Genomic DNA, 25,227 nt, shown 5'->3' with positions numbered 1-25,227 from the left:
GGACGGAGAAGAAGGGAAGGTAGCTACCATGATAAAACTGTCTCATTCATGCCCTGTCCCAGCCGTGGGACCGACTTCAGCCTTGCCGTAAGCAAATCCACCTGACAGTGGCTATCCCAGGGGCTGGATTTGCTTCCCACAAAGCTCCGAGCTGGCAGGAGCTGCTCATTTTCCAGCCCGCTCTGCCAAATCGATGCAGATTACACAACCTTGCCTCTTCTACTTACAGACACATTACAGTTGTGTTGTTCTTTATGGAAGAGTGAATTTGGCTGGTCTGCTGTGCATCTTGCCCATGCTATACTATTTAATAGGTATTGAGGGAGACAGGAACAGGTTTTGTGGTGAAAGCCTACACTGACTGCATTGGTTTAAATGTAGTTGTGCCAGTTTTATAGGCTGGTGTGTATCAACAGGAGATACCCGGGGGGAATTTGAGAAAATATCTTCATTTGTCTGGCTACATACATGCAGAATTGCTCTTTTTTTTTTTTTTTTAATACTATTAAATAATAAGTTGTTAACTGTTTTTTGGCCAATGACAGAAGGTGACTTTTAAAATGTTAACCTCATTTTTCTAATCCTGTGCTCACGGTTGTTGCCTGTGATTGACATTACAGCTGTGATTGTCTGTCTCTTGTTTTTCCTCGTTGCATAGATGGGCCACTCTTCCACTCCAGCACCCTTGAAAGAAAAGCCCCTGTTCAGACCATGGGTCAGGACCTCCCAGATGGAGAGATGGTAGAATACCTCATCTGAAAGGCTGTGCCAGGATCTGAGCTGGGATACAATAGCAAGAATTTTTTTAAAAGACATTTTTATTGGGAAAAAATTTGTAGTACCTGAGTAATAAAAGAAAACTCAGCTGTTTGCTCTTGTATATTATGTCTCAAAAGTATGAACAGGTTAATTTATAATTTGTTCTAAATTATAAAAAAAAAGTCCGTAACGCTTGTTCTTTGAAAGTTTCCCCCTTTATTTTTTAATTACTGGATCTGGTAACGTCTGGATAAAAACCCAAGAACTTAGGCGCACTACATCTTGTATTTCATTTCAGTATTTTGAAAGTCTTAAACAGAAGTACCTGCTCTCACAGCTGGTGGCTAATTGTCTACTTTTAACACAGTACCATGGGCATGAAGGCCTCGTAATGATCAGAACCAGGGACTTAGTTGTCAGCACCACTTAGTGGTTTCAGATCACAGGTGTTCAGAAGAAGCTGAGATGAGGTATGATCAAGGGAGATTTCTCTTTGCAGTCAGAGTGAGAACTCAGAACAGGTATTTCACAGTCATAGGCTGGAAAGATTTGCATTTTCAGTAGGGTATTTTTTTTCCCAATTCGTGTTATTTCTATTAAAAAAAGGAACAGACAAGACTCCGGTGATCAATGTCACATTTCATGTTTTCAGTTGCATCGAAAGATTTGCCATGCTTTTATACTTTTTCAGTAATTTATACAGTGGATAGTAATTAATATATTGCATTCATGTTTTACGTAAATTAAAAAGGACGTTCTGCAGGCTAGGTCCTGCTTTGTTAGGTCAGATTTCTGCCACTGCAATTCCATGGGCTTTAGTGGAACTGCTCCCACTTCACAGCAGTGCAAGCGGCGAGCGCTGTTGCTTTTCAGTGTTAGCAACTTCATCTCTGGAGAACTTCCTCTTTACAGGTTTCTCTGTATTTCACATGCCTTCCTTTGTATGTCCTGCCTTCTGGGAGATCGTAGATGCTTTTTCACATAGCGAAGCCTCGGAGGTAGAGGTTTAAACAGGAGCTCTGTGTAAAGTTTCAGATGGTGAATTCTGTCCTTTCAAATTATTTTTTTCTTTATCTAACTGGAGAGAGCAGCTTAAATAACCCCCCCGAGGCATTACGGAAGGAAGTTACGTGTTCTAGTTGTCAGGTTCTCTTTCAGATCCGTGGAAACTGCCACAAATGCAGCAATGCTTCAGTCGCAGGTGCTGTAAGGAGATACTAAGACCAGTAGAAGTAAATGTTCGAGTATTTTTTGTTACTGTCTTTGCATTTTATTAAAACAGTTCAATGTTAATTTCTGTTAAAAACCTTTTTTTACTTGAATGCTTAAATGTTTAATTAGCTCGTAGTCATGTGTCAGGAGCCTGGCTAGCCTCAGCTTTCTGTGCAGCGTTAGAGTAGCCAGACTTTAATTTCGGATCACTCCAGAAATTAGAAAAAATAGCCGTTAATCATCCAACAGCTAGTGAATGTCCTCAATTCTTACTTGGTTGACACTGGTGATAAGGTGTCCCCTTGAAATGGCCTTACCAGATCAACAAATATAATGTGAAGTTTGCAGTGGAGGGCTGGGAGATGGAGGGAGGTGCCTTCTCTCACCTTAGCAGTGCCTAAAGATCAGCTCCAAGTTGGATCCTGCTCGTCTTCTAGTGGTCATCGCTTAGAAAAGCAAGGCAAGCAGTTCCCAGCATCCCTGGCAAATTTCCTGCTTGCTAGTACTCTCCAGCCCATTCCTGGACCCACAGAAGTTCGAGATGGTAGAATGTGTATGTTGTGAGATAGGGACTGAGCCTAAATAGCCTGACCTTACTGCAAGATGCGACTAAGGCTAAATAGCCTGACTTTGCCTAGTGACCTCTCCAACAGGCTGCACAGCCTGCAGCACGCTGCGTCAGCCACTCCAGAGCTGCACTTTAAGGCTTGGACAGTCTCTGCCATATGGGACAATGTTCTGGAGTACAGCAGACCTTTTCTAAGGGTATTCTAAGAATTTGATTTAGTTCTCCACCCTCTTCTAGACAAACTATTCCCAGCCTCTTTGTTCTCACCCCTTGCATTTATTTCTGTTGACTTAATTCCATCCTGTTACATGAAGTTATGCCCACTCGGGGTGATGTTAAGTGGTTTCCCTTCCTCTTCCCCAGTTGCTGGAAATGCAGAAGAAGCTTTTCTCATTAGGTCACTATGTCCATCCTTCTGCCCTTTCAGCTTCATGTTCTGTATTAGATTTTGTGGTTTGGGCTTAGAATGAACCATAAGGGAGATCAAATGCCACTGGGGTGTGTGAGAGAGAGGAGAGAGGTCTGAGTACTTTTCTGCTCTTCTAAAGTCAGAAAAAAAAATATTCCATCTTTACAAGTGCTTCTCAGCAGTAGGAAAGAAGTTTTGCAGCTGTAGGGCTCTGGATAAACCATTCCAACTCACTTGATTGACTTTAATTCTGAAGTGCCTAGGACATTTTTGATCTTTTACAGATAAAATCTGTTTCAGAAAACTGATTTTCCCCCGTCGGTATTGGCTGTTAGCTGGACTAGGTAAAAACAATTTGTTTATCCTCCTTGCAGCTCATTGTTTTCAAACTGGGCTCCGCTGCAATCTATTTTTGTATTCTTTGTAGAGAAAAGGACACAATAGTCTTATGTGAATGTAATGCAGACGATGCACAGCAGCTGCCTCCTCAGAAAGTGGCAGCCAGGTGGTCTCTGACGGAGCAAGCCGTCAGGATCGCGGTAGCCTTACTGTTTCTGTGCCAGGAGAGGTGAATTTGGAAGCCAGTGATGCATTTTCACAGTCCTTAGGTCAAGTTCTTTGCCCTGTTGTACAGTTTTGATTTCTCCCAAAAGCAAAGCCCCTGAAATTTTTGACAGGGAAGTTTGAGGTGATCTTCCTGTGCTGATAAACTAGGAACTGTCAGGAATGTAGTCTTCCCCTCGAGCTTCCTCAGAGCCATCCTGATGTGAATGTAAACGAGCTGCTTGCTTTGAGGAAGGTGCGTACTATAGTCTTCAGCCTCCCTGTACAGATTTTTATTTTGTTTTTAAACAAACTGCTTTAAGGAGACAAACTGCACACCTAGTTCCTTCTGTAGAGCTTATTCCTAGTAGAAGGTGATTTTTAACAGGTTGATTGCAATGACCTTCTTTGCAAACCAAAATTTTAGACTAAGAGTTTTTCTTAAACTCGGGTATTAGAAGCAGAATTGTAGCTTTTATTAAAAATAATTAAAAAAAGGCCACATATTCTTCTTTGTAGAGCAAAACAAGAAAATCAAGTGTAGTTACTTCTCCTCTTTCCTTTCACTGCGTACAGATTGGCCAAACTCCCAAGCCCTTTCCGTGGGCAGTTCCTGTGGGATTTGAAGGCTCAGGGCACTGCCTGAGATCTGGAGGTTTTTGTTCCCATCCGAGCCGGTGTTGTCATTAACTGAACTGCTCCTGCCTGGCAGCTCCTGTGGGGTCCAGAGCTGTAATTCTCTGGTCTCAGCACCCCTGCGGATCTGAGTTGCTCCTCAGGAGTCTGCCAAGGGTGGCTAAGGTAAGCAAGTGCAGTCAGGGAGCTTCAATTCTTTCCCTTTTGTAGCAACCACAAAATGTGAGGCACAAAGCTGGCGTTAGCTTTGCTTCGTTTCTTTGGCTGCCTGAGTGAGGGGACTTGCAGGGCTTTTGGCCAGGACCATTTCCAAGGATGCCTCCTGCTCCACGAGCCCGCGGCGGCGTGTTAAGGTGTGTGACAGCCACATCCCGTGAGCCAGCCGTGATCCCGCTGCAGGAGCTGCGCTTTTCCACCTCTAAAGTGACCATGTAAACTCGGGGCAGCGAGGACAGCGACACCCCGGGGGTGTTTGGGCTCCTCTGCCTTCCCTGGAGCTGGCGGCTCTGCTCCGTGCCAGGGCCGGGGGCTGTGGGCAGGGGGTTCTCTTTCCATGTATTTGTATAGGAACTTTTTTTTTAAAAAAAGCTAGCGTTTTCATGTCTAGAAAGTTAAAAGACGTTGTAAAATGTAATTGTACTGTATTTATGAAGAAAATACATTTCTTTTCAAAAAGATCTTATTCTAAGTTTGTTTTAGAGTCTGACTTCCAACAGCATCGCCTCTCAGGCTTTCAGGAGCATTCAGACCCATCCGTTTCGCACCACTGTGTCCGACACTGTTAGGGCCACGCTAAACTATTGAGAGCCAAGAGAAAGAAGCCCACCTGCCCTGCAAACTCAAGCAGAATCCGTTACCCCAAATTCAGAGGTATTTGAACACTCGCTTTCATTCAGCGTGGTCTCTGCTCAGGCTCAGCAGTGGGGATGCTGAAATACCTGGAGCCCAGCGTGGAGCGGGGCAGCTTCCACACCCTGCCCCTGCAGGGAGCCAGCAAGCGGCTGCCTCTTGGCTCCCTGAGCCAGCCCCACAGCTCCTGCTGCCTGCAGAGCTCAGCACTCCTGCCTCCTTGGTCGGGTCTCTGCCAGCTGCAGAGTCACAGCTTTGCGGGGCACGGGGCTTGAACCCAGTTTCCCTTTCAGCACACTCGTGGTCCAAAGTGCCAGAGACGAGTGAGCTGCTTCACGCTGCGGTCCAAACCATCCAAGCACAGGCTGAAATATTAAAAGTTTGCCATTTCACCACCTTAGAAAATGTATCAAGAGAAAGCCCTTTTCTATATAAATCTATATTGAAGTGAACCTTGTGGATTATTTTCTCCTCCTTATTTAAACTAAGTTTATTTTGTAATTTGTGAATTAGCTCTTTTGTAATTCAGCTGTTGAAACAGCCCTAAAGTCTTTGAAGATTATGGCAGCTTTAATTCTAGGAAAGAAAACAAAAAGTAAGTGTAAATATGCACTAAGATACCTTGTAAATGTCTATCGTTATGTTTGTAGCTAGCTATAAAAGTATTTCGTGTGTTTTTAAAGAACGAATCCTGTGTTTTGGGTTGTTTTTTTTCCACCGATCTGCTGGTCTTGTGATAATTCTTCCAAGTATGAAAACCTTACTGACCATAACACAGAAAGAACCTTGAACTCATCTAACCCTTGCTGCCGTTTGGCCTCCGTCTTTAAGCTTCCAACCCCCTGATCGGAGGTTTTGCAGGACAGAGGAGTTGTTACCCCAGTCTCTCCCCTCACCCATCGCCGTCGGATTGTTCTCTGACCCTCCTCTGACCAACAGCACCCGCTCGCTGCCGCTCCAGCTGCGGGGACCCTGCTGGTCATCTCTGATGGCTGGACTCCTCGGGGCTACCTCAATGTCCTGCTGCACATCAGCAGCCTGAAGTCAGGTGAGTATTTCTACAGCGCAGCCTTCAGCAGCCCAACGCGCCACCTGTTCTTGTCATCTTGCTGTGTTTCCTTGCCTCCAGTTAATTTTTTTTCTCTCTTTGTGCTGTCAGAGGGAAGGAGCAGGGACCGTGCTCACTGGCACTGGTTGGCCTTGATGCAATTTTCACTGCTGGCTTTTGGAATTGATCTTAACGTAGTTGTAACCTCCCCCAGTAGCCAGTGCTTTAATAAATACCAGCATGACAAATCTGGAGGCTGCTGGTCAGCTTAGCACAGGCATCCCCTACACTTTCAGGGCTTTTGATGTTGATTCTATAAATCTCTCTGGCATGCCAGAGCAGAAACAAGAAGACGGGAGGAAAAAAAAAAAAAAAAAGAAGAGAAAAAACAGCTACAGAAGCTTGCTAATAGCTGCCTTAGTTAACAAACCGATCTGCAGACGGCTGTGGGCAGAGCTGGGACACCGCGGCTGCCTGTGTGCTGAGCGGGGTCTGGGGCTCGTCCTCAGCACCTAGAGCAAAGGGGCTTTGTGGTGTCCGCTTCTGTCCTCCTTGGGGTTCAGTGCTAGCAGCGCGCCCCCAGGCTGCTCTTTTGCTCTGCCCTAGCCCTCACATGGCATCGCTGCGAGCACCCAGCACAGGCTGTCGGGGTGAAACGCTTCCATTTCACTCGTGTTGAAAGGCATCGCGTTCAGACCGTGCGAGCTAGCAGTGATTTTTGTTAAATTCCCATTTTTGGAGGTTGGCAGGAGGGTGCTGCACGTCGGGGTGCCCGGGGCTGTGACACGGCCCCGCCAGCCACTGCTCCACGGGGCAGAGAGGGCAGCAACCCCCAAGGGACCCGACCCAGCCACTGAGAGCTTTTTTGTTTCCTTGGTCGGAAAGTTTGGGGGCTTCGTGAGCACCCACACCGAGAGCTGTGCCCAGCTTGGGGAGAGGAGCTGCCCAGCTCCCAGCTTTGCCAGAGCTCCGCGTGTGGCCCTGGGCAGCTCCCCAGCCGTGGGTTTCATCACCGCTCCCTTTCCGTGCCCTCCCTGCCCTGAGCCTGGCTCCAGGAGCAAGCAGCAGCCGCTGCTCTCCTCCTGCACCAAACACCCGCGGCCGGGCGGCCTCCAGCCTCCTGCGGGACTGCAAACCTGCCCGGAGCTTTCCCCGCGGGATGTGTTCCTCCCTGCAGCTCAGCAGGACGCTGGAGCCTGTCAGGAGCATGGTTCTGGCTCACACAGGCTTCTAAAAAACGAAAAACACAACAAAAAACACACTGAATGGCTCCAGGAACGTCACTTCTTGGGGGGAAAAAGCCGTTCCCCGGGCCTGCCCTGCCCCGCTGCCAGCCCCGGCCCCAAGGCAGCGACAGCTGAGGGGGCACCGGGGGCTTTGAGAGAACCGGAGAAAACAGAAGGATTGGGAATTGCTTAATTAGAAACAGTTTTCTCCTTTAATGTTCTGCAATTACTTTGAGGTCAGCAGAATTATTAGTATTATTAATCACCGAATTTCCCGAGAACTGAAGTTAATAGCAGCATAATTGGGCCGTGCCGTACAGCAGTAATTGCCGAGTGCCAGCAGCCAGCTAATTAAGTCTTCCAGCCCTTCTCTCGAGGCAGATCTCTTATTTCTTCCAATTCTGCACCGTGGATAACCCAGCCGTGGAGGGTTAACATTTGGGGAGGGATCGGGGTGACCACGACCTGAGGTCCACTTGTCCCCGTGCCCGGGGTCCGTGGGGCACGAGGGGGGCCGGGGACTGAGATGCGGCCGCACTCTGAGGACGGTGGAAGTGACGGGGAAGCAGCAGGTGCAGAAATGGGGGATTGCAGCGCTTCGGGGAGCTCCTGCTGCACGTGGTGATCCTTGGCAGGGCGGATGAGCCTCGGCCACGAGCGGGTGCTGGCTGCAGCTTGGCGCCTTCCAGTGCAGAAGCACGGCTCGGCCCAGCACGCCGCTGGGGATGCACGGCTGCAGCCGATTTGCCTTTTTCTGCCTCTTTTTTTGGTGTGTGCTTGTGTGAAGGAAGGGAGGAACAAAGCCATATGCCTGGGGAGGCCGGGGACGGACTCCAGGAAGGTTTTGTTCTTGGGTAACCTTAAAGATTTCGCCGGCACTTTTTTCCCCGTACGTGTGCGCGGTGCTGGCCTTTGTTTCGGGCAGGCCATCGTAGCCGTCCCCCAGCGCCCAGAGCAAATAAGCCCCAAACAAAGCATTTCAGCAGCTCTCGGAGCTCCTCTCAGCCTCCTGCCTCTTTTTTTTCTTTGCACAGGGGCCACTGGGGAAAGAAAGCAATGTTTATCTTTGAGGCACAGAGCAGGGCTGGAATCATCTGTATTTTTTTAATTATGGGGGTTTCAAGCCTGATCCCAAACATCGCCGGAGAGCTGGAGCTCCTCTGGCCACCTTTCCTGCAGCCACTGGCACAGAGCTCGGGGGCCCTGGAGCTGCGGCGTCCCCAGGAGCACACTGGGGCAGGGGGCCCGTCCCCGGCACACTCTGCACAAAACGCCACCTGGTTCCCCTCCTGGTCGTCACAGAAGAGCCTCGTTTAGAAGGAAAAATCTCCAGCCTGGCACGAGGTGGTGTAAAAAGTGGCCACCCTGCCCAAATGGGGGGCTGGCTGATTCAGAGCATCGCTACCAGAGCCTGTCCCCAGGTGACAATGCCTCTGTGCCACCATGGGGCACTCACGGGGTGGCACAGCCGAGGGCCAGCTCCACGGGGACACTCCTTGAGGTGCTGCTGCCGTTTTGTCTGCTCTGGTTATTTGTCCTGCAGTCGTGTGAGCCTCTGGCTTCACCTCAAAGCCAGCCCCCTCCTGTCCTCTGCGCCTGCCTGTCACCTCCGGATCACTGCGGGGCCCCGAGCTTCGTCCGCACGCACCTGGGGCACGGGTGCAGAGGAACCTCAGTGGTTTGAAAAGCAGCCTCTGCTTCCCTGCAGGTTTTTGGAAAGCCAGGTCTGTCCCAGAGAGGTTCTCCCAAAGCTCTGGGTTAACCCTGTGGCACGGCTCAGTTTCGCATGGGCGTCTCCACCTGGAGCTCAGCAGAGCTGCTCCCACCCCCAGCTGGGAGCAGGCAGGGCCTGGCTGCTGCCTTTCCTGTCGGTGCTTTACAGGGTGAGTATTTCATGCTCCATAAAGATGCCAAACGAGGGGTGCATCCCATCTGTCACCCTGGGGCGCTCCGGGTGCCCGCTCAGTGCTGCAGGCTGGCTGTGGCGTGGTGATGGACGGCGCTCTCAGCACAGCGATAAACAGATCGATAGCAAAGCCTGCCCGGGGGCTGGAGGTGCGGCAAGGCAGCCGTGGCCTCAAAGTCTTGCTGGGACCCTTCTAAAATCCATTTGTACTTCTGCAAACAATCGGAGCCTTGCTGGCAGCTGAGAAACACTGGGCTGAGCAAGGTGCAGGAGGTGCCCGGCGCTGCTCGGGAGCGGCCGGTGCTCCTTGGGAAGAGCAGGAAGCAGGGAAGCCTCAAACACAATTAACTTCCAGCACTAATGAAGCACGCTGCCTCAGCAAGCACGCCAAGCCCGGAGAACGGGAGGCAGGACCGATGGAGGAGGATGGACACAGGCTTGCCCTGGTGTTGCCCAAGCACCCCTGGAGGGTGGGTGCCACAGAGGGTCACTGAGGACGAGCCCCCAGTCGTCCCCTCCAGCAGCCAGGTGACAAATTTCTGTGAGCCCAGGGCCAGGTTTCTTAAGCAGGGGCCGGGGCTTGTTCTGCACCGCAGCTGCATCCACTCATCACCCCCAGAAACCACCTGCAGGTGCGGGTTTGGGTTTCCCTGCTGTGCAAGGGCTGATGCCCCCAGGGCTGGAAAGCTGTTGCTCCAGGAGGACAAGGCATGCTAAACAAGGCAGGCAGCAGTAATTAATTACCTGTATTGACACTGAGCAGCCTGCTCATTGAGTTGCCCTCAGCCTAAGCAGCCCTGGCTCCCCGGGACCTGCCTGGTTTCCCACCTTCCCCAACCCCCACGGGGACCTGTCCCACCCAGCTCCGTGCAGCTCGGGCTGTGGGATGGACAAACCCCCCCCGTGTGAGCCCCGGCAGCCAGGCACCCACACGGTTGTGTCCCTCGCTGCTGCCGTGATGTCAGAGACACCAGATGTCCTGGTTACTGCCCAATTTAACAGCGCCTAAATGAGGTCACTGCCATCAGCCAGGCAATTATGTCCTGGGAGCCATTTGCTAACGTGATTAAGCCAGCTCTCCTGCCTGGTTTTAGCGACTGGCTGAGAGCAGCGCCCTTGGAAAAAGCAAAGCAAGGAGGGAGTGGTGCCGGACCCACCACCGAGCTGTGCCAATCCACCCCACTCAGCAGCTTTTTGGCTCGGCTGTGCCAGGAACGGCTCGGTTTGTCTCCGGGAGTGCCGGCATGAGGACTTGGGAGCAGAGACGTGGAGCATCGCCGTGTGCGGTACCTGCGAGCTCAGCTTGGCCAGCTCACGTCCGTCCATGGCTGCAGCTGCTGCTGCTCGCTGATTTTTATTTCCCACCCTGTTTCGCTCCAGAAGCGACAGAAAGGCCGTTCCGGAGCCACACCACGTGCCCTGTCATTTGTAAGCAGAAAAGATGGGGCTTAATGACGTGCCAGATCTGCTGTGTTGGAGGCAGTGGAGCCTGGGGGAATTTCTTTGCTGCTTTTTTTTCTTTTTTTTAAGAAGATCGTCTTATTACAGATGTCACACTGAGTATTCTCATTGCAGTAAATAAGAAAACGCCACCACAACGGGCTGTGCCCCAGGGGCCACCCCCACCCCGCTCCCCTTTCCCGGCCTGGGGGTGGTATGACCACGACCAGGAGCATCTGCTGGGGAAGCCACAGCCCTTCCCCTTCCAGCTCCAGCACAGCCTTAATTAAAAAATAAACTGTGAGACACCATAAAAAATTAACACTTAAATATGCTCCTGGGGAAGCCTTTGTGCAGGGCATCAGGCAAAACCCCGCCGGCTGCGGCCAGGGGCAGGGCATGGGACACCATCTGCCAAAATGTGGTGCTGCTTCCCTGCCAGGCTGCTGCTACATCATTTAACCTCTTCTGAAACGCCAGCCCGCTGTGTGTCATGCAGGGAGCCCCCCGAGCCCTGCCTGCAGCCTCAGGCTCGCCTTTTACAGCGCTTTTTTTGCATTCAGCTGCATTTTGCTACTGCGGCTCCCGGGCAAAGGCAGCCGTCCCCTCGCCCAGCACGCTGGGGCTGATCAAACTCGCCCAGCTCCAGGCGTGCTGCCGCTCACGTGAGATGATTGCTGCTAATTACAGCTCTCAGCAGCCAGATGCCAAGCCACGGGCTCTGGGCACCTCTTGGTGCTCGCCCAGGGATGCTCCCCATGGCTAAGCCCAGCCCTGCTAGGGGCCTCACCCCCCAGCCCCGGTCCCTGAGCAGAGCTGGCTGCAACCCCCTGATATTTCTGGAGAAGAAATCTCTCTCCCAGATGCCTCCAGGCTCTTTGGAAAGCATCATCTCAGTGCTATCGCAGAAGCAGGGGGCGGCATCCCCAAATATTCCACTTCTGATCTGGGTGTTTGGGTGTCAGAGAGCAGGGATGTGTCGGCTGGGGGATGGAGGAGCAGAGGTGATGGCTGGTACCGAACCCATCACACCAACCCCACAATGTCTTGTTGTTTTCTGGAGAAAAGGCAGGCTTTTGTGCAAGCTGACACGACCCGGGCAGAGGTGGGGTGCCCGCAGCTTCTCCTGGCACCTGCTGAGATTTCGGGTTGGGATTTGGGCTCAGCCTCCCCATCCCCTGCCCGCTGGGTGCAGAGGGCTCAGACGCGGCTCCTGCTCCCGGGTCTGCCCCGTGGCGCCGCTCCCCCGCCTCGCACAGCCTGGTACCGCGTTAATTACTGCACGGGGAAGGCTAAGATGTAAATTACAGCCCGATGAGTTCTAATTGCACGTTCTGAACACACGGGCCTCGTTGCTAATTATCCCCGTTCTCCCAAGCAGCTTAAAAAAAAAAAATAAATCAGAAGCCTTGAACTGCGTCTTCCGAGGAGCACGGCTGCTGAGGCAGGAGCACGAATGAGAATTAGGGAATGAAATCTTTGACCCATGGAGCCACAGAGTCATCGGAGCTGGAAAAGGCCTCCAAGCCCATCAGTGCAACCATCAGCCCGACCTTCTGAGTCCCACCACTAACCACGCATGTCCCTTAGTGCCCCATCCACACGCCTCCTGAATACCTCCGGGGACGGGGACTCCAGCACCACCTCCTTGGCACCCTGGCCCGATGCCCAACCACCCTTTTTTTTTTTTCCCTCGTGACATGGACAACAGCTTCATCAAACTGAGCCTCGCACCTGTCCGTAAAAACACCTGCAGGTGTTAATTGTACACGGCCACAGCTCCGCGTGGTCCTGCCGAAACCTCAGGTAACATGGGACCGAGCAGGTAACACACGGCCATCTCACGGATTGCTGGAGACCGAGGATTTGATGCTGTTGGCAGGATTTTTAGGACAGAGACCACAATTTGCCCAAAGTGTCACTGAGTTGCTTGGATTTTCTGCATGTGTGGTGCGAGGACTTGCTGTAAACACGATTGCTTTTGTTACTCGTTGACTGGAGGAAACATTTCTGATGACGCAGCTTTTGCAGAGCCCTCTCGGGGCATTTTTTTTCCCCCGTTTTCCTGAATTTCTGCAGGGGAGCCGCTGTCCCCGAGGTCTGAGCACCAAGTACTGGCCTTTGGACACCAGGGGCCGGTGGTGAGCTTGCACCAGGCTCGCTCCTGCTGCCGGAGCGGTGCCGGCAGCCCGAGCAGCAGTGATGGATGGCCCCGGGTCCGCTGCTTAACTGCTGGAAGTGCCCCAGAAGAGAGGTTAACTAATCCGCCTGTGATTTATACTGGAGGTACCTCGGCAAAACGGACGCAGGTTTTATGTGGCTTTTTTTTTTTTTTTTCCTCTCGAAAGGAACGTGACATCCATTTCTCACAGGCTGGTAATTTAACCAAGCGACTTTGCCTTTTGGAAGGTGCCGAGGAGGGCAGCGCTGCTGGCAGGGCTGTTGCCACCGCCTGCTTTGAGCCGTCGCTGCTCCGTGATGCCTGCCAGGCCTTGCCTTTGCCCTGGGCTCGCGGCGTGGCTCAGAGGTGGTTTCATTCAGCTCGACACCTTCACAGCAGCTGGCAGGATGCTTGGAAAGACGTCTGCATCCCCACAACTTGTCCAGGCCTTGTGATGGTCGGGTGTCGGGCTGGGCTGCCCAGGGAGGTGGTGGAGCCCCCGTCCCCGGAGGTATTGAGAGGTGTGGGGACGTGGCACCGAGGGACACGGCTGGTGGTGGGGCTCAGAAGGCTGGGCTGAGGGCTGGGCTTGATGGTCTTGAAGGTCTTTTCCAGCCCAGGTGGTGCCTTGGTTCTGTGCCGTGGGTTCTGCTCCATGGGCATCGCCCAATGTGCCTGGGAAAGGAGACACAAAGCGCGGCATCCGAGCAGGGGGGGCAGAGCTCAGGATCAAAACTACTGCAAACCCCGCCCTGCCTGCGCCAGCAGCCCCCAGCAGCTCCAGCCCTGCCCCGTCTCATCCAGGTGAAACCCAGGCTCCAAAATGCCTCTTTGAAAGAAATTTTGAGAGAGGGAACCTGGAATGAAAAGAGTGCAGCGGGGCTCGGTTTTGTGCACACACAAACTAAAACAGTTTTTTTTTTTAGTGGGATTTCTGAATTCCAAACACCGATTTGTTCAGGAGAAGCCCAAACCGTGGTGCAGAGACTGCGGTGCCTCACCTGCGGTGCGGGCAGGGCTCCTTAGGAGCGAGCCTCGTTAAGCTGCCTAATTAATTTTTCATGTTAACAACCTTTTCTCCACGGCATACAGCGGCTCGTCCAGGCAGCGAAGGCACCTCACCTGCCCTGGCACTGCCCTGCAGCAGCTCACACGTGGGGGTGATTTTCCCCGCGTTATCGCCCTGCCCCGCAGTCTCAGGAGGCGACATTTTCCACCAAAAACGGGGTTCGGCTTTCACTCCGACACCGTTTCCTTTGCCAGTAGGTTTTTTCCCAGTGGCATATGGCAGGCAACGTTACATCTGCTCCGATTTCCAAGAGATCCGCTCCCCTTTGTTGAATTTTCACAAACGCTATCAGTCTAAATAATCCAGGAGGCTGCTATGGCAACAACACGAGAACTCGCTTTCTCTCTCTCCCTTTTTTTGTGTGTGTGTGTTTAACCCTGGAGCACAAGGGAGAGGGATGCTGGCTTCCCTCTTCATGCCTCGCTGGGGCTTGGGCACAGGGCAGACCACAGGAGCAGCTTCGGCTAACCTGGGAAGGGCTGAGCTTGTCTAGAAGAGTTCACCGAGCGTGTCCAAAGCCTGGAAAGCCCCTTGGCCAGCTTTTCCTTTCCTGCTTCCCCGATGCTCTGACAAATTTGCTTAATTTCTGCTAGAAAAAGCAGCCAGAGCTCCAATTCCCAGCTAGGGCCCATTTTGAAGCAGTCCCAACCTGTCCCTGGCACTGCTGATGCCACGTCCCAAAAGCTCCTGAGAGTTTGCCCTTCCCTGTGGGCTCTGCAGCTTTTGAAGTCCCCGCTGCGAGGGACAACCGAGGCACGTGGAACCGGCCAAGAGTCAGCTCCGGCACTGAGGCAGGTTTCTGTGTTAAATATTTACCACCAATGCTGTTAACTGCTATTTTTTTAATTATTTTTTTTTTCTTGTGAATGCAGGCAAATGAGCCTGGGACAAGTGAGGGATAACGCTTGTCTTTGCTGGGAGCTCCTGCTGGGCTCGATGCTGCTCTCTTTCATCCCTTACCCAGTTCTTGTTAGCGAAGCTCCAGCAGATGCTACAGCCAGGAGCGTGGAGGACCCATCTCACCACCCAGCCCCTAAAGCAGGCTGTCCTGAAACAGCCCCGCAGAGGTTAATTTGGGTGATTGTACAGATGTCTCTGCACAAGGCATGGGTTTCATTTAAAAGACTGAAAACACACCAAATAGCCTCGATTTCCCTGCAGCAGTTTGGGCAACCGTCTCCCTTGCACCATCCCTGCTGACCTTCTCTGAAATGTCCCCATGCAAGTGCATTTTGGGTGGCAGCAGATGCCCAAGCAAGCCCAGGGTGCCTCTATACACACGTGTGCACACACACACACACACACACAAGGCACGATCAGGCTCCTGCCAGGCTCCCCTGCACTCACTCAGCCCCGTTAGCTCCAGGGCACTGACTGGCTGCTGCAGACTGGTCTGCTCGGAAGGGATGGTGATTAACCACTTGTTGCAATCAAGAAGCAGTTGCTCTGGAAGGGCACGGTGCAGTCTCATCGCAGGCCTTCTCCCATTCAGAAAGGGGCGTTGGATAGGAGGCGGCGGCACTGGGTTTGCAGTGACCTCCCTGTAGCTGTGTGCAGTGTGCGAAGGAAAAAGAACAAAGCCCGATTCCTGGCCCAGTGAGCTCAGACCCAAACCCCCCCAGGAATCCCAGAGACATGGGGCAGAGCCTCGCTGATGTCCTGCATCCAAATCCTGCTGCCCTCCTCCAAATTTTCACCCGTTGCGAGATCCAAAAATATTACTATCCCACTGTAAATTTTTGCATCCAGTGTTTGAAAACCTGCTAATCATAGGCAAAAGCTGAGCTGATCACACGCCTTTAACTACAAGGATGCCCGCACCATTGGGGCTGTTCTGCTAAAAGCAGTGGCGGCTGCGAACTCAAACCAGAGATAATTAAAAACTAGCGGGCAAGCTGGCTTAGCTGGTGATGCTGAAGGACTGTCACGGCGGCCAGCGGGTGGGCAGGCACGGGGAAAATGCCATCCTGTGCTACAAATGGCATCCCAGTGGCCGCCATCACTTTATGGTCGATTTTTACTCAAACTTATGGGCAGGGCCTGGCTGAGTCTGTTCCTAGCCAGAAGGCGGCTTGACCTCTGTGAGCACTGGTGTGGTACAAGTGACAGCCCCGCGACTGCTGTGCCTGCATGAATTGGCTTCTCTGCAGAGCAAAGATCTGCTCGTAGATAAGACAGAGACGTTTGTAAAGCAGAATAATTGATAACCCGCTACATTACCACCTCACCATCCCTCCTGCCAGCCTGGAATGGGCCCAAATAAATGGCAATCGCTCAAGAAAATAACACGGAAAGATGGCTCCAGCGTTGCTCCAGCAAGTGCTAATGCCTTTTAAAAAGTTCAGGGTTATTTGGCAACTCCAAGTGGCTTGGTGGTGCGAGTTACTTGCGTTCCTGCAAATAACCATGCGTGGTCGTCTGCTTGAGCAGGTTTTGCTGGTGACTTCTGCAGTTTGTGTGCAAGGCAGTGACAACCAGATGGAATACCCTTAATTTTGCGTCCAGTTTAGCCGTTTATTTCAGTCGTTTCCCCTTCTGTTTCTAGCAGGCAACCAACATTTGTTTTGGTCTTGGGTTCTCCTAAAGCAATGCCTTGATTTGGGGCAAAGCAGCCCCAAAGGTGCTGTGGTGATCCCCCAGCAAAGTGAGCATCCCACAGCTCTTAAAAGAGAAGAAATGGGTCTGTAAGATAAATTCCAGAGCAGTGGTACTTCCCGGGTAAGATGAGGGAGCGATCGCCAGCGTCAGCTCTCAGCACGGAGAACAAAGCGGCGTTTTATTTTCGCTGCAGCTATGAGTAAGAACATTGATGCAATTACCTGCAACGCAGGACGGAAAACAAGGAGGAGGCAGCAAGTGTAATGAGACCTCGGGCAAGGAAGAAAATCTGATTCTGAAGAATGAGGCTCCAGGGGATGCTGCGTTTTCTGGTAAAACGCTCATCCGGAGCTGGGAGCGCAGCCTGAAGCTATTCAGCCCCTCCTGCTGGGGAGCTGCCGAGGGAACGAAGGCAAAGTCAAAGTCTGGAGTTCACTGGGGAGGAAAAACACGTGAGGGACAGAAGGCAGGGGCACGGGGTGGGGTGCTGGGGTTTCATCCAGGGTTCCCCATCCCCGTGTTCATATCCATGGGCTCCAGCCGGCACCCACGGGTGGCAGGAGGGGACAGCACAGAGAAGGCAGCACCCGGGGGAGATGGCCCAGACACCCTCGTCACTCAGCAGTTATTGACAAGACTAATTCCTTCCCAAGTGCTGCAATAAAGCGACTCCCAGAATAGTGCAGCTGTATGATTAGGGAGAAAGTAATAATTAGAGCGTATTTGGTGGTGCTCGTACACACGCATGCGGCTGTGCGTGCCGTGCTGAGCTTTACCAACATCCCCGCACCTGTCCTCAAAAATGTCTCACCGTCAGGTGGGTGCTTTGGGTGACCACAGTGTGTGCCCATCAGGGGTTGCCTGTTCCAAGCCCCTGGTCTCGTTTTCTGTGCTCTGTCAAGTACCCGAGGGGTTCAGGCCTCCGTAATTCCTTGCTCCGTCCCACATCCCTCCGTCCCCGGAAAAACGTGAAACAAAAGCCTTGGGTGTTGTTGTTTTCTGACCCAGAATAAATGATAGCTCAGAATAAACGCTGTAATGCTTCATGACTTATTGTTCTTTAAAAAATCATTAAGTCAACCACTGTTAGTGCTGCCTCCTGGGAGCAAACTCGGGAATGCCATTAATATTAAAGTCCAGGACATCTGTCAGTGCAGGCTGTGCCTTTCCAGCTCCTTATATGCAGGTCGAAAATCATTTCTGCCATCAATACGTATTTGAGTCACACTCGTAGAAGGGTGGAAAATTCTCCTGGTCTGTTGGTGTCAGATTCTCTGCTGGAGACCTGTGCTGATGTAAGGAATATTTAACTTTGAGGGAAAATTAAATTCCATTCGCTGTGCCCTATAGGCAGCTATTTTTAAAGAAATTAGGGTGCCAATGGGTGTAATTTAGTGTCTCTCACGTGCCTAATAAAGCACGGTGAAAAATAAGAGGTGCTCCAGCCTGCTCAATGCCTGCAGAAAACGCAGTGTGAATTATTCAGGGGTGGTTGTCTCATCGCCGCTGTGCGCCGAGTGCCTCCATCAATCCTCAGTCCTTGGCGTGGGCTCTGAGCACCCCCAGCACCGCCCCCCGGGTGCCTAATTGGGATTTTGGGGATCACACTACCCGGTGGCCACTCTACTTCTCTCCCTGTGCCACCCAGCAAAGAAATTCCTGCTTGGATTTAGCCTTGGGAGCATGTTATATGGGGCCCCAGGCTGTGCTCCAGCCCCACCGGCCTCCAGGAAGGAGGAAAGAAGTCCAAAAATCCTTGCATTAATGTCAGGCTTCATATTTTTGGATGCAGAGGGAAAAAGTGTGGTGCTGCTGCTGTGGCAGGGAGGGAGCATCCGAGCTGGGCACTGCCTGCAAGGACGTGTCCTCCAGCATCCCCTGATCCTGTCCCTGCGCAGGGGACCCCAACAGTGTTGGTTGTTCAGAGACTGAGAAGAAGTCCATAAATATTCTCCTCCTGATGAAATCCGCTTGATTGACTTGACGAGGGGATGTGGTGGTGTGTTCTGTCTCCTCTCTGGGCATTTTTCAGGCTATGTATAGTTGTTGTAAAGCCAGGTTTTATGATCCTCCCTTGGTGAAATAATGAAATAACATCCCTGACATCCTATGTACCAGAAACTGTAATTCATAGGTGAAACAAGAGCTTGTGCTTGGGGGACAGAACAGGATAGAAGGCAGATTTTATTTAGGATTTAGAGTTGGTTGTTTTTTTTTTCTTTTTCTTTTTTTTTTTTTTTTTCTGCTGTACTTTATCATGTAGCTTCTCACACTACATTCAATTCTAATTCGTGGGGCATTATTTGAAATTTATAATATAAAGCCAGTGAACTGTGTAGGGGATGAATGTTTTATGTGTGTGCACAATTACTCTTCTGAAACTGTTTTATCTGCTTTCAACTGCCTCTTTTTCTTATATCCCAATGTTTTAAATCACATTTTTATTTGACTGTTTAGAGTTTAAGTAGATCAAACTATTGTGAGTGATGCTTTGTGGGGATCTCTGGCATTTAAGAAGCTAAAGCAGTGTGTCTGAGCTGGCTTAGCTCTTTCTGCTCTGCACACAGCAGCACAATGCCTGGCTGGGCTGCTGCAGGTTTGCCCCATCCTCAGCAATTAATTCCCAAACGAGCTGTGCATGGGATGCTCTCAGCACTTCTCTTGTGCTCCCTGCACCATCAGACGCCTCTGCCCCTTGTATTTCACATCAGTGGCTTGCAAATAAGCTTCCTGGAATAGGGTTTGCTCTTGCTTTACATGTTATTAGTTTTTTTTTTCTGCTGTTTTATGGTGTCTGCCACAATATGCGTCAGCCCCTAATGCTCTGGGAATTGCCATATATTAATATCACATTCTGGATTTCCTACATCTTCATCTGTACAGATTAGAGAGGCTGCAGCTCAGCAGTGACAGAGTAATTTTAAAGATGAAAAAAGAAAATATATGGGAAATATTACGCACGCAGGAGCTTCAAACAGAAATTATTCTTATGGTGTGTATTATTTTACCTCCATGAAATAGATCAGTGCAGAAAACTGTAGCTTTCTAGTTGGTGGTGTACACACAAATCTTGTTCCTAGACAGAGACACGAACGAGGCTGAGGAAGGACAATTGTGTTTCGGCAATCGTGCTAAGGAGGCATTGGCCAGCTTGGCCAGATGGGGACAAACGTGACACTTGGTAACAGATGATGGTCGTTGTGTGTGTTTTCAGACCCCCCAAACCTTGCCAGGCTTCTGTTCTGGGGGAACACAAACACCAGCATCTTGTGAGCCAGAAAAGCTTCTTAAAGACATGGTTTGGCAAAGGCTGTAGGCTTGCGAGACACCTCAGCCCTGCTCACTGCAGCACTTAAGCCACTTTGGAGACGTATTTAACTGTAAGCTTGGCCATAAATCCCGGAGATGAGGAGATGGGATCCACCTTCATACAGCTAAGCAGGTGCTTATGAGCTTTGCTGAACAAGACACTCAGGAGCTGGGACAGATGTGCACCTTTGACGCTAAGAGCAGGATCAGGCCTTCCACCTGGATCAAATCTGCCTTTAAAACGTGGCAAGCCCACTCCTCCTGTTACACCTGGGAGGCCTCCTGCTGCCATCAGATTTTTCAGCTGTGGCAACAAACCCAAAAGGACGCCTGGGGCTTGTAGGCTGAATGTCTGCCTATAAAAGCACGCCTGCAAGAAGAGCAGGGTGGTGGGCTGTGCTGCTCAGGACAGCATGTGGCCATGGGGTTTTGTGTTTTGGAGCAAGTCATCTCTGGGGTGCAGCTTGGAGCCCCAGCCTTGGGGACATGCTGTGGCACTGTCCCCACCTGCAGGGACATGGGCTTGGAGCCCACCAGAGATGTACCCCAACCAGAGCTGCATCGCCTGCACTGCAATTCAAGGTAGAGTAAGGTCTGCTGTGTTAACGGGGGGTGGGGGTCTTTCTCTCCAAACAAATCATCTGAACTTCTGTGCTTGTGCCCATTGCATACAATGCTTTGCAGACAGGAGAAGAAAAAAATGATAGATGCATGTGGTCGCAGAGGACAAATGTCAGACTGTGAAGTTTTGATAGGTACTGAAAGCCCATTTTGGTTTTCAACCAACTGTAACCTTGTTTTGTGGCAGACAGACTGTTAGAAGATGAGAAAGGAAAAAATAATCCAACCCCTTTTTCTGGAGCAGATGGGGTGATTTCTCACATCACCTGGAAACTCCCAGGAATGGTTTGGGTTGTTTCACGTGGCCACTTAGGCTTCCAATGCATGAGATGTAGAGATGTGCTTCCTTTAGCAAACATGTGCAGCACAGCGGCCAAGTCCCATTAATCCTTATTTAATCTGCTAACTGTATTGTCAAATCATATTACGCCACTGATAACTGTTAATGTTGTACTTCACATCGGGCCCTTCCTCCACCTTGGCGTTGCTGGAGCCACATTTATCACCGTGCCAGCTGAGCTAAAGGAAAAGCTGGTGCCGAGGAGCCGCTGAAGGATGCTCCTCATTGAGGGACCCTGGTGCTAAGGAGCAGAAGGAGGCAGCTAATGAACGAGGCTCAGTAATTGAACTCCCAAATAGTCCTGAGGAGAAGGAGAGTCACAGATCCCATGGCCCTCATCCCCCGTGGTTGAAAAGCTCACCACGTTCTTCCAGCAGCATGGGTTGGGCTCCCTGCATCTGGAGGTGTGCAGTGCCCTTACATGCTGTGCTGTCAGGTCATTAACAAATGGATCACCCCCAAGACAGACATACCGCCAGGTCTGCTACTCTGAATCCATAGTGCTTCAATCAAAATGCAGTGATACAGCATTTATCCTCCCCTTGTTTATTATTTCTGAGTTGTCTTTAAGCATATATCTCATTTAGGGCAAACCAAGTCACAGCTAGATTAGATTACAGCAAGGAAATTGGATTATTTTAAGTAGATAATATAAAACATGTCTATGGAAACTCCATGATAATTGCATTATCTTTGGTACATTGTGAGAGAATTATCTGTATTGTATTAGGTGGGGGAAGCATGCCAAAATGCTATTTAAAATGTGAGTGGGTTATGACAACGAGCCAGCCATTGGTCACAAGTAAATTAAAAGGCAGGAGATGTTTATGTCCATCTTTTCTGGCTTTCAGTTTGCCCCTCCCACCCCCGTGGCCATAGCAAGCACCACGTACTGACAGCCGAAACACAGTGTGAAGCTCCTGAAGCTGTGCCTGCTGTCAGACAGCCCTTGGACTCAGAGGGGAGGGGAAGGATCACCTCCCTCGGCCTGCTGGTGATACGTTGCCTCATGCAGCCAAAACTACCGTCAGCCTCCTTGGTGTTGAGGGCACGTTGCTGATTCATGTTCAGCTTGGTGTCCACCAGGACTCCTCGGTCCTTTTCTGCAACTTTTCTCCTCTCCATGCTGTTTGGAAAACCTCTGGAATGGCTACAATGAGCACAGAAAGCAAGCGCCAGCAAAAGCCACTTGTAGCCAACACTTGTTTTCACGAAACATTAAAGTTTCCATCCTAATTTGCCCAACCTGGACTGAATGACAGTGACAAAATCTGTAATGATTTTTTTTTCTCCTGCTGACAACTGGCTGGGAATAACACAGGCAGCAGTCCTCAGCACCGTGGTGTGTTGGGAGCTGGAGCACAACCAAGCATCATCAGCGGGATGGGAGACAATTTATGTGCCAGGCTACTAATGGACCTAAATATGACAACAGAAATTACTTTCTAACCTGCCGGAGAGTTTAGAAACTGAAGAATCTGCTTGGCCTCTCAGTCTGGGGGAGTCATGCTACCCTTGCCCCCCCCCAGTCATCATCAGTGAAGATTCAGAAGAAAATGTTAAAAATTACTGAATCACCAGCAATTTGGCTGAGGCAGCTGGGAGTCAGGCTGTGGCACTGGCAGCCCAGCTCCCTCATTTGTTGCCATCTCTGCCAAGTCTCACCGTGCAGCGCTGGACAATTGACCTCCATTTTCTCCTGAAGGTGGATAAAAGCAATTTCTTCCTAAATAAAGCCTCATTTGAACAAAAAGTCATATTATCATTACAGCAGAAGGCTTCACATTGCGGTGGTGGGGAGTGAAGGTCGTACCTGGGTCCTGCAGGTAATGACATCTTGCTCAAAAGGCACATTGTTTTTTCTCACTCATTCTTTCCTTCACTATCATAATTATCCAGTTCCTCAGAAAAGGAGCCTCAGATATTCAGCCTTCCTCTGTGTTTTGACAACCATCTGAAACAGTACATGCAGAGGGGTTAGGGGATGTTATGAAAGGCTGGTGTCATCGAGGAATGCTGGTAACTGGCACTTCTTGAATTCAGGCAGTGAAGAAGCCCCTGACTCACTTGGGACATTGCCTGCAGGCTGGTCACGTCACTGCTGAATTTTGTATCCTCTCTGGATGCGTCTGCCTTCAGGTTGCCATCACACCAGGTGTCCCCATGCCCAGTTGTCACTGTGGTATCCCAAACTGGAGCACTGGGTTGGTATTTGTGGACTGCAACTGAGCTGGAGGGAGCTGCCCACTGATGCTACGGCATCACACCAGCCAGGAAAACCACAGGAGCAGAGGAAACTGCTGCCCGCAGTGCCTCCCGCCAGCAGCTCACATGTGCCAGAGCCACTGCCAAATTTACAGCACTGCTCATGTCTCGCCACTGCTTCAGCCCCAAACGACAGCTAAAACCCAGCACTAGTAACTTAAAAGCTCTTCTGCTGTTGGTAAACCTGGCAACCTGCTGGGAATGTACTTGGGGCTATTTACTCTTAAAATGTTTTTTGGGTGTTGATTTCTGTCCCAGTGTGGCTCTGGAGAGTTTATGAAACACAGGGACTGAAGCCTGTGCAAAGAGCCTTCTCCTGCACCTGATGAGATGAAAAGAAATGCAGTTTTCTCTGTTGTACTGGGTCTGGCTGGGATGTTAACTTTCCCTGCAGCAGCCCATCCAGCGCTGTGCTCTGCACTTATAGCTAGAACAGCAGTGGGATCACACCAGGATTGTGTCTGCTGCTGAGCAGTGCTGGCACAGCATCAGGACCCTCTCTAACCCTCCTAGGGGGTGGGCAAAAATGTGAGAAAAGAAACATCACCAGGGCAGCTGACCTAAACCAGCCAAAGGGCTATTCCATACCATGTGGTGTCACACTCAGCAATGAAAGATGGAAAAAAGAAAAAGAGGGGAGGGGTGGGCTCTCATTGTGAAAACGTCTGTCCTCCTGAACACCAGCTACATGCGTTGAGGCCCTGCTTCAAGGACGTAGTCAAGCATCACTCATTTGTGGGAAGTAGAGAGTAATTTCTTTCCTCTGCACTTCCACATAGCCTTTGCTTGTTGTTTTGTTGTTGTTGTTTGTTTGTTTGTTTTGTTTTATTTTATTTTCCCCTCCCTTTTCCCCTTTCCTTTTTTTTTCCCTTTAGTTAAATTGTTTAATTAATAATAAACTTTCCTTAATAATTACTTTTTAAATTATCCTTATCTCAACCTGTGAGTTGTTCTTTCCTTTACCTCTTCCCCTCCTCTTCTAAGGAGGGGGAATGAGAGAGCAGTTGTGGTGTTCAGCTGCCTAGCGTGGTAAAACCACCACACCTAACGCAATGCTCGCACCCTCCTTCTGTGACTCAAATGCTCCAGAGACCCCCAGCATTGGCAGGGCAATGGGACACCTCAGTAGCCCAAAAAGCATGGTACTGGCAGGGCAGCGCTGCTGAGTAAAGGGCGAACCTCAAGTCTTCAGTGTTCTTAATAAGGATGGGGATAGTGTTCACGAGCAGTTATTTTATTGCACTGTGGTGTAAATCATGGTATAACTACCAGAAGCTATTGGTTTCTGCTTGTCTGATTCCTTGCTTTGGTCTCACCTAGAGCCAGGAGAAATTCAGTGGTAAATTTGTTCGTCATAAAGAATAGCTCAGAGGACTAACATTGGTGGATCTCATTCAGTGCATATAATAACTGGCTTGGAGGAAGGGATATGGGGAATTTCTTTTTTTTTTTTTTTTTTTTTTGAAGGAGGTCAAAACCTTCAAGATTTTCATTATCAAAATCACATTGTTTTGCAGTCTCGAGTTGTGTCAGGGGAAGTTTAGATTGGACATGAGGAAGAAATTTATTACGGAGAGGTGGTCAAGCATCAGACTGGCCTGCCCAGGGAAGTGGGGGAGTCCCCATCCCTCAAAGTATTTCAGAGACGTGTACATGGCACTAAGGGACGAAGTTTAATGATGGGGCTTGGTAAGTCAGGTTGATGGTTGGACTTGACGATCTTGAAGGTCTTTTCCAACCCAGATAATTCTCTGATTCTACAGAAAACTGTCCCTCTTACTTTTCAGAAAGACCAAAGAAAGCAATATCAACTTATCTCTTTAACTCTGTAGAAACAGAATCACAGAATTGTCTAGGTTGGAAGAGACCTCAAGATCATCGAGTCTAACCTCTGACCTAAATACCTCAGGTCATTCTGTTCTTCATCCTCCAAAGCCCTCTGCAGGTCTGAGCTCCACAGCGATGTTTCCCTGCCTCACCCCCATTTTCACCCTGGGGGCCCCCCTCAGGGCCGGGACAACCTCAAAACATCAAAGCAGCTCCGCGAGCTGGCTCCTTGTCCCCGCAAGGCGTCCGTGCTGCCATGCTCTGCTGGGAGATGGCTGGCAGGCACAATTAAACCGGGCTTCCCAGGAAATCTTTGCCAGTGCTGCCCAGGCTGCTCCCAGGCCTCATGCATTAATTATTCCTCTTTCCACGCTCTTCAGCGGGCCTGTTACAAAAAGATGCAAAATTAAAAGCACATTTCCCTGATGAAATCCCTGCTTT

The 25,227-nt window shown here is 50.5% G+C and overlaps 1 protein-coding gene and 2 long non-coding RNA genes across 8 annotated transcripts in view; all 3 read left to right on the top strand.

The window, feature by feature from the left end:
• Positions 1 to 4,804, top strand: part of AMOT (angiomotin) — a 60,006-nt gene extending 55,202 nt beyond the window's left edge. For all 6 annotated transcript variants that reach the window (XM_072042990.1, XM_072042988.1, XM_072042991.1 and 3 more), the window contains one exon: positions 659 to 4,804. In XM_072042990.1, coding sequence (XP_071899091.1) covers positions 659 to 759 — 101 coding nt within the window. In that variant the 3' untranslated portion in view covers positions 760 to 4,804. The remainder of the gene's footprint in view (positions 1 to 658) is intronic.
• A 4,379-nt stretch (positions 4,805 to 9,183) lies between these two features.
• LOC119717833 (uncharacterized) lies at positions 9,184 to 15,570 on the top strand. Its single transcript, XR_005268147.2, has 2 exons — positions 9,184 to 13,268; positions 14,699 to 15,570. It is a non-coding gene; the product is annotated as an uncharacterized lncRNA (long non-coding RNA).
• Positions 15,571 to 19,131: 3,561 nt separating this feature from the next.
• On the top strand, positions 19,132 to 22,585 carry LOC106015615 (uncharacterized). Its single transcript, XR_001187748.5, has 2 exons — positions 19,132 to 20,315; positions 21,546 to 22,585. It is a non-coding gene; the product is annotated as an uncharacterized lncRNA (long non-coding RNA).
• Positions 22,586 to 25,227: the final 2,642 nt, after the last annotated feature.

This window comes from Anas platyrhynchos, chromosome 10 (assembly GCF_047663525.1).
Source record: "Anas platyrhynchos isolate ZD024472 breed Pekin duck chromosome 10, IASCAAS_PekinDuck_T2T, whole genome shotgun sequence".
Taxonomy (NCBI): Eukaryota; Metazoa; Chordata; class Aves; order Anseriformes; family Anatidae; genus Anas; species Anas platyrhynchos.
This window is presented reverse-complemented; position numbering and strand designations above follow the sequence as displayed.